This window comes from Orycteropus afer, unplaced genomic scaffold, assembly GCF_000298275.1.
Source record: "Orycteropus afer afer isolate SDZICR_OR568_19922 unplaced genomic scaffold, OryAfe1.0 scaffold00466, whole genome shotgun sequence".
NCBI lineage: Eukaryota > Metazoa > Chordata > Mammalia > Tubulidentata > Orycteropodidae > Orycteropus > Orycteropus afer.
Window position 1 is genome coordinate 1,175,676 of NW_006922053.1, and position 8,166 is coordinate 1,183,841.

An 8,166-nucleotide genomic window follows, 5' to 3' on the forward strand; every position below is an offset into this window, starting at 1 on the left:
GGGGCATCCTTCTGGAGTGGGCGTGGTCAACGCTCTTCTTGCGTCATTACGTGAGTGGGCGGGGGCAGCTGGTGGCTCGCAGACTCGGTGAAGTGCAGCTTCACGATGTGGGGGCGTTGGTGCCGGTTTCCGAGACGAAACGCCGGAGGCTGGAGAGTGCCTGGGCGGGGTCGGGACGCGAATCCAATCCGCTGCTTGGTCCTCGGAGACCCCGCGCTGGGTTTATGTTCCGTATTCTTAGTCCCAGCTGCAGTCCCGCTCTGGGCACGCCCCCTCCTCCTCTTCCTCCCACTCCTCTCCTGCTGGAGCCCTTCATCGCCGGCCGGTTAATACGGCCACCCCTTGGGGATCTAAGGCGCTCTGGTGGCGCAGTGCCCATGGCAGCTGACTGCTAACCAGCAGGGTGGTAGTTCAAACCCACCAGCCAGCCACTCCGCGGAAGGAAGACTGGCCAATCTAGTTCCGTAAAGATTTACTGCTTCGGAAACCCAGTGGTGGTCGCTATGAGTCGTAATTGACTCGATGTCAGTGGATTTGGTGTTTTTGGCTTTGGGGACCTGTCCTTTTTGTCTTCTTTCTTGTCCACACCTGCCGCCGCCCTCGGCCAAGATTTCTCTGAGCGTCCAGACCTTCCTGTCTTTCTGCTTTTCTGCACCTCTTCTAGCCTGTTGAACCTCCTTTAAGCCTCAGCCTTGGGAGGTGAGCGTGGTCCAACCACCATCCCTATCGAATAAGTGAAGAGAGGGCGCCTCCAGGAGTCAGTTACCTGCCCGAGATGGAAGAGCTGGTGAGGCTAGGGGCGGCCCGCTCCGCCAGACCAAGCTTGCGCCTACCTCTGTTCGCTGCTGTTCTCCCGGCCTCCAGAGCTGCTCCTTGGCTACTTTCTAGGCCCGGCTGATTGCCATCCCTGAAGAGCTGAGCAGTCTGTCTCTCTCTCTCACGCACAGACACACATAGCCCACCAGGTCCAGGCCCTGTTTGTAGTTCACCTGGCTCAGCCAAAACCTCTAGGCCCCCTAACTGCTTTTTGGCTTCCTCTCCGGCACTGAGCTCTCCAAGGGCCTTTGTCACACAGAGGTGACCGTGTTCCTCCCCATCACGCTGGTGCAAAGTCCAGTCCCCTCATGACTGTGTGGCGCCTTGCTCTCCCTCCTCCACCCAGACTTGTGGGCACAGCATGAAGTCACTAAATGGCCCTCGCCTTGGTGTTTATCCTTTGCTGGTCCCCTCCTGCCTCCCTTCTCTGGTCTCCTTGGTAATGTGGGCCTGAGGCCGTCCTCCGTTTGGTGGGGTGTCTCATGCGAGCCCTCCCCTCTCTCTGAGGGTCTGTCTTGTTATTAGTAAAACGAGGTGCTCACAAGCTCCTCCTTGGCAGGGTCCTGGTGCAGAGGAGACGGGCTGGAAGCCCTGACACAGAGCACCCCAGGGGAGGGGACTCTGCCCCCTAGTGGCTCCAGGTGACAGAAGAGCTGCTCGGTGGGGTTTCCTAGGCTTGTGATCTTTACGGGAGCAGGCTGCCAGGCCTTTGTTCCGAAGGGCTGTGGATGGGTTCAAAGTGCTCACCTTTGGCTCAGCCAGTTGAGTGCTCAGCCCCTGCACCACCAGGGCCCTTGATGGTGATGAAAACAGTTGCTTATCATTCACCGTCTTGACAGGGCAGTCGGCCCCTGGAGGTTAGGAGGGAGTCGGAGCCTCGGGGGCCTGCCAGGGCAGCAGTGAGTGTAAGCATGTCTGGCCCTCTTCCAGGCTGAAGAAGCCCCAGCGGCGGAGGTACGGCCTCCTGGCCGACGCGGACGATTCCACCGAGATGGCTTCTGCAGACAGCGACGAAGAGACCGTCTTTGAGACAAGGAGCCTACGATGGTAGTGCAGCCCCTCCCCTGGGACCGGGGACTGGCAGGGAGCAGCGGTCAGACCCAGCACGCTGGCCGTGCGTCACCGCGGGCTGGTGACAGCACAGCCTCTCTGCACCTCGCTGTCCCTTTCCTTGCAGATGGGCGCCCAAATTAGTGAGCTTTCTGAGAGGTCACGGGGACGTGGTCAGCGTACAGGAACGAGGACAGCCTACCTTCTGTGATGCAGACAGGGAGAGGGAGGATGCCTCCCCGTGGCACCTGGGGTGACCAGCCTGGGCAGGGTACTTGGGCAGGAGCCCTGAGGCCTGCGGAACTGAACCAGACAGGCTAGAGGACAGAGCCAGGTGGCAGGCCCCAGCAGGGCCCCCGGGGTCTCTTGGACCAACAGGGCTGCTATGGGAGGCTTGAGTGCTGGCGACCACCTTGTGGGGCGGTTCCCTCAGGCAGTGTCCTAGTGTGTGGTTGCTGTGGTCGTTAGCCCCCCCCCCATTCTCTTGACTGAGAGATGTCTGTGGTTCCTGAGGGCAGGCTCGTCTGGGAACCCCCTGGTGGCATGTCTCTTAACTCTCTAGCTAGAAGACTCATCCCCTCGGGGAGGTGGGCTCCAGGGGGACCCCAGGTAAGCCCTCTTGGGAGCATTGCTGTCCTGCCCCGGCCCTGTGTGGGTGAGCCTGGGGCTGCAGGTTCCATGTCCTTCCCCAGAGCCTCAGCCATGGCCCTCCCCTTCCAGATGCTGTGGCAGGGAAGTGTGTTCCCAGCAGCCCTGCTCATTTCTCCTGCCAGCTTTGGTGTGGACGTGATGAAGTGGCACCCCGCGAGTGCCTCTTGGAGCCTGCCCGGCATGCCCAAAGCAGTTCCAGACAGCCCCACCCAGGAATCTGAGGGCCTTGGGTGGAAACCAGGGGGCTCTGGTCCCTCCTGTACCTGGACTCTGCAGTCCCCTCAGCCGGACTGCGGCTCTGGCCACTTCCCCTCCCCATTGCGGTACAAGAGCCTCGAGCTGAGGGTGGGTGGGCAGGAGGGCCTGTCAGGAGTGCCTGCCTGCTGGGCCACGGACAATAAAAGTGGCAGTGACCGCAGCTGGTGCCTGACTCTGCACCGTGCCACCGCTGGGAGCCAGACCACAGCAGCCTGGCTCTGAGCACAGTGGTTGGGGTGGACAGCAGAGTGGGGGACTGGGCTAGGCCTCATCGGTTGGAGGGTCTGTGAGGAACCCCCCACAGTAGACAGAGTGAGTCGTGGGGCTTCTCCGGCGGCCTGGGACACTCATCACCTCTGGAGTTAGAACTCCTAGAAAGAACTTCTATTCATCCTTCAAAGCCCCTGTCTAGGGATACCCTCCTCTGCACCACCTCAGCCCCAGGGCTCCTCAGGGGCCGTGCCTGCTGCAATTTCAGCCTCACCGCATGGCCCTGGGGTCTTGGCTAGAAGCTGGAACTTCCTGTGGCTCAAGGACCCCTTGTTCCCATGTGCCAAGGCCTCCCTTTCCCTCTGCATGGAAAGTTGACCCTGGAGAGACTGTGGGGAGGCACTGGCCTGTGGCACATCAGCCTAAAGTCTCCTTCACCAAGGGGCCATAGCTGCTGCCACTTCCATGTCATAGGGTCAAACCGCCACTAGGTGGCAGCCTTGTGCTACCTGCCCAGTCTCCGTGTGGCCTGTGGTTAGAGCTTGGCTGGCCAGGTGTGCTGGAGCATCTGGAGGGAATCCCAGAGGGCTCCACCCTGGACAGGCAGGGAAGGGGTCCATCCCAGTGCCCAGTTCTCACATGTCTGCTGAACTACATCTTGTCCCCTGCCCTGTTAGACCCCTAGGCTTATCTGCCTCATGGTCCCAGCTGATCCAACTTGCCAGCCACCAGGGTGCAGAGGAGCCATGCTGGTCATGGGTCTGACAGACCCCCCCAGCCCGTGGCCAGAGCCCTCTGTTCTCACCCTCAGTCTGCCCGACCAGCCTACCCTCACCCTCACATGTCCTCTTCCCTTTCAGTATCTCTGCCCCCCCAGCCACCTTCTCAGCTGCTGCCTCCAGGAAGTCCACCCTGATTGCTCTTTTGAAGGACCCTGAACTTGGGGGCCTGCACATCCCCCAGGAGAGTTAGTGAAGCTGCCACTTGGTTGTGTCTGGAGGGATGTCTAGGCCGGAGCCCCAAAGAGGCCCAAGACAGCAGCCCAGTAGACAGCTCAGCCTGGTGGGGCTGGGCCTTGGGAGCTAGCAGATTCAGAGTGGTCTTTCCCTTCTGATCTCCCCAAGGACCTTCTCCGTGGGTCCCTGTGTCTCTCCTTGACTCTGAATCTCTGCGTCTGTCTCCCTGTCTCTGACCCACAGGAACAAGCACGAGAACACTATCCTAGCCCCACCCCCCATGCCCCTTCCCACAGCTCAGCGCCTCTTTCCAGCTTCAGAAGGCACGTTAATTACTCTAATGAGGTCAGGAGAGACCCTGCACACGCCATCCGGCGCCCAGAACACACGGCCCCAGCCCCGTGCCGCCCCACCGCCTGTCAGCATCCGGCCCACAGCCCCCCGCATTAGTGTGGGGTAATTGGCAGCCCCGCCAAGGTTAATGCTCTGTGAGCAGGAAGTGCTTGGCGGCTAAAAGCCAGGAGAGGGCCTGTCAGCACAAGATGAAAGGCCCAGCATCCCAGCCAGCTTGCAGCCTGTGTGTGTGCGCGCGCGTGTGTGTGTACACACATGGGAGAGGCTTCCAGCGTCTTCATCCCCCTCACACGCACACAGAGGCACCAAACGTCACCATGGAGAGGTAAACCATGGGACAGTCGCGCACCCAGGAGAAGTGCGTGCAGACGTGGTGTGTAGATACACTCACTGAACACCGTGCCCCTCCCTTCCCACAGTGGACTCAGCCCCCTGAGGCGACATGCTCAGTGTCACCAAGTCCCTGGGACACTCCGTATGTAAGCTAAGTCCTTGCCATAGTCCAGGTGTGCTCTGCAGGCCTGGGTTTGAGTCTCACCTCGCTGACCCCGAGCCTGAGTTTCTCTGCCCAGGAGAGGAGGGCAGTGGCCTCATGGGAGGGACCCTTGAAGGGGCTGTTTGTGCTGCCATCCACGAAGGCAAAGGTGTCTTCTTGAAGGTGAAGTCTCCTTTGCTAGCTCACCTGGAGTCCCTGTGGACGTGACCCCACCCCCTTGACCCCCATCCTTTCTAGGGGAACCCCATTCTGCCTGAGCCCTCTCGTGGGTATCTGAGCTGCCCCTGCCCCCCAGCAATCCCCACCCCAAAAACATTCACAGCACAGGTGGCTTCCCTGGTTCTTGACGACACCCAGCCCCTAGAGGCTTCTAGAGACAGGGTTCCCATCTGATGAGACCTCTGGCTATTTAGATCAGTAGACACTACATGAGGTCTCCAAGTCCAGGAGCCGCTGTGGCTGGTGACTGCTGCACAGTGTAGGTGCAGGTGGGTCCCACGTCATGGAACTTCCGTGAACAGAGGGTCTGGCCGCCAGGCTGGTGGGCCATCACCACTGGAGGGCTCAGGGGTCTGTGTCCAGGTACTGCACCTGGGAGGAGGAGGGAGGAAGGAAAAGGGGCAAGGGAAGGAAAAAAGAAGAGTGGGAAAGAGGGAAGGGGGATGGAAGGGAGACAGCGGCCCCTCCCTGACTTGGTGGGGTTGCAGGCAACCTGGGGTCAGGGCTGGGAACCTGGGCCTGGCTGGATGCGATTAGGGCAGTTTTAATTTCCTGGGAGGAGGAAGGAATGCTGTTCACACTCCGCGACAGCTGCTCAGAGCCTTGGGGTGCCACGTGATGTTCTGTGTGGGTTGAGGGGCTTGGGCACCAGAGATGAGGCTGTGGGAGCCCCTAATTTCCAAGTCCCCAATCTCGCCCCGGAGTCCTTACCCCACCTGATCCACACCTGCACTCCTGAAGCTGCTAGTCGAGTGAGCGGGCAGCGGGTCTGGTCCAATTTATTCTGTAATGAGAAATTTCTCCCTGCATATTTTTAGCTTCCTGTGCAGCGTCGTGGCCTTTGAAGGCTGAGGGTGTCTGGACGCCAGTCTTGAGCCCTGCCGACTTGCCCTGGGGCCCAGGCAGCAGGCGGGTGGTGGGCAGGGGACGGTGTGTGGTGGGCTCAAGGCTGGTTTTGGGCAGTGGGAGGACCACGAGCCTGAGGGTGCAGGCCAGCTGGAGGGGGCAGGCCCCCATCGAGACCCTAGCCTGGATGTAGGCCTGCCGCTAATCCCTCACCCTGGCTGATCCTGGAACCCAGAACTGTCCCTTGACCTCTGACCCTTGAGTCCAAAAGATGCCTGACCCCAGAATGACCCTGGCTCCCAGATGACCTAATCCTGGCTAAGCCTCAGGTGGGTTGGGGTCTCGGCCTCCCACAGGGTCCCCACAGTGGGCAGGGGTCCCCGCCCTCCCCACCTCGCCTGGGGCCAGGCCTCCAGCCGCCTGCCAGGCCTCCCTCCCAGCCTTTCCTCAGGGAGTGTGAGGTTGAATGGGGGACGCGCCGCCTTTGTTCCTGTCCCCACTCCGCTCTGACCTTGAGAGAGACAAGAACAGAAGGAACTGGGAGCGTGTGCTCGAGCCCCGCTCTGACGCCTGCCTGCAGATGCGCCGTCCTGCAGCCTACCGCACCCCACGCCCCGCGGCGTGGCAGGGAGACCCCTCCAGTGAGCCCCCAGAAAGGAGGGGTCTTGGCGGAGGGCAGAGGAGCTCTTGGGACACACACCTGGGCTGAGCATCGCCGGGTGGGGCCCTAGCCCCCCTCCACTGAGAGGCCCTCCCCACTGCTCTCAAAGGGCCTCACAGGCCCCAGCTCAAGACCCCCTCCTGCCAACCTCGGCCCCAGGCCCTTTGTTGCCCCTCATGCACAGGGAACTGAGGGCCTGGGCCTGCCTCGGTTGTGGCCTGGGGCTTGGGTTTTGTCCTCTGCAGAGCCCCCCTGGGCTGGCTCTGTGGGTTCACCCTGGGGCACCTGTGGTCAGGGCAGGGGCCATACCTTGAACCCAGGACAAGTGGCGGAGGGTCTCCAGAGAGCAGAGGACTGAGAATTCTGTACTTTTTGGAAGGGGACAGACAGGAGGCAGACCTTGAAGGAAGAGCAGAATTTAAAGGCATGAGAAGAGAGGGCCACCCAGGCAGGGACACAGCCCGAGCCAAGGTCGGGTGCAGCAGGGTGGGAGTGTGAGGGCCAGGGAACAGCCGGGTGGGTCTGGAGGCATCCAGGTTTCTCCACTCACCATCCCTATCCTGCTGTATGGTACCAGTGAGGTAGCCAGTCTCTCTGGGCTCTCATGGTCCCTGCCAGGGATGTCCGTAATCCCTCACACGAGACCATCCTAAGAGCTCGGGGCTCCCAGCCTTTGCATCAGGCCCAGGCCAGTGAAGCAAACCTGGAGAGAGAGCACCTGGCAGGACCCTCCTGGTACTTTCCAGGCACCACTTGGTGACAGCGTACCCTCCACAAGCCCAGAGTGTGGTGAGGCAGTTGTGGCGTGAATAAGGATGGGAGAGAGGAGAGTTAGATGGCTTGCATTCCCAGGAGTGACCACTGAGTTCTGCGAGCAGCTCAGACTCTCCAGTCTCCCCTGGGGCTGTCACTGTTGCAGCTAGCACACCCTTCCACCCTCTCTGCCTGGTGGACTCCTGTGTGTCCACTATGAGCTACTCAGATTCAACATAGAGTTGAAGGCTCTGCCTGTTAGAGGTGGGGTGAGGACTCTTCTTTTCCTGCCCAGATCAGGGAATAGAGGCTCCCCTGAGGTCATTTGGGAGGCAGCCGCCAGCTGAGCTCCTGACCTTGGTCACCTACTGTGAGACTCTTTGCTGGCCCCTTGGTGAGGCCTGGAGCCCCCTGGGCCGGGTGAGGTTGTGTGTGCCTGTGTGTGTGTTGCAGATAGTTAGTGGCTGCACAGAAGACAAGGTGGGAGTGACCCATCCCACCCACGATTCTTAGCACAATGCTTGGTGATGTGAATGGAAGCCATGCAGGCATCGACGACCCCTTCCTTCTCCCAGTGCCACCCGGAGCTGACTGGGTGGGTGCACTTTTGACTAAGGACCCTCGGGCCTGGCCCTGCAGATGGTGGCAGGCCCGAGGTGGGGGGGTCGCTGGAGCAGCGCCCTTGGGGTCACGGCAGACAGAGCTGGGACTGGGTGGCCAGGGCGGCCAGGGCAGGGGGCGTGGCTCGGGCTAGAGCCCCCCGCCCAGCCCCCAGCGGCCGGGGCACGGCGGGAGGGGGCGCCCGCGGCCCTGTGAGCGTTCGCGCGGGACAAAGGCTGCAGTTCCTGTTCGGCCCTGGCGGTCGCGGCCCGCGCACCGAGTGTCCGTGCATCCTC

The 8,166-nt window shown here is 61.3% G+C and overlaps 2 protein-coding genes across 2 annotated transcripts in view; both read left to right on the forward strand.

Moving 5' to 3' along the window:
- The window catches only part of FAM174C (family with sequence similarity 174 member C), a 2,321-nt gene extending 454 nt beyond the window's left edge, over nt 1-1,867 (forward strand). Inside the window, exon 2 of the mRNA XM_007954598.1 lies at nt 1,747-1,867. Coding sequence (XP_007952789.1) covers nt 1,747-1,867 — 121 coding nt within the window. The remainder of the gene's footprint in view (nt 1-1,746) is intronic.
- A 701-nt stretch (nt 1,868-2,568) lies between these two features.
- Nucleotides 2,569-8,166, forward strand: part of EFNA2 (ephrin A2) — an 18,693-nt gene continuing 13,095 nt past the window's right edge. Inside the window, exons 1-4 of the mRNA XM_007954600.1 lie at nt 2,569-2,939; nt 3,846-3,952; nt 4,238-4,397; nt 6,627-6,662. Of these exons, the coding sequence (XP_007952791.1) occupies nt 2,569-2,939; nt 3,846-3,952; nt 4,238-4,397; nt 6,627-6,662 (674 nt within the window). The remainder of the gene's footprint in view (nt 2,940-3,845; nt 3,953-4,237; nt 4,398-6,626; nt 6,663-8,166) is intronic.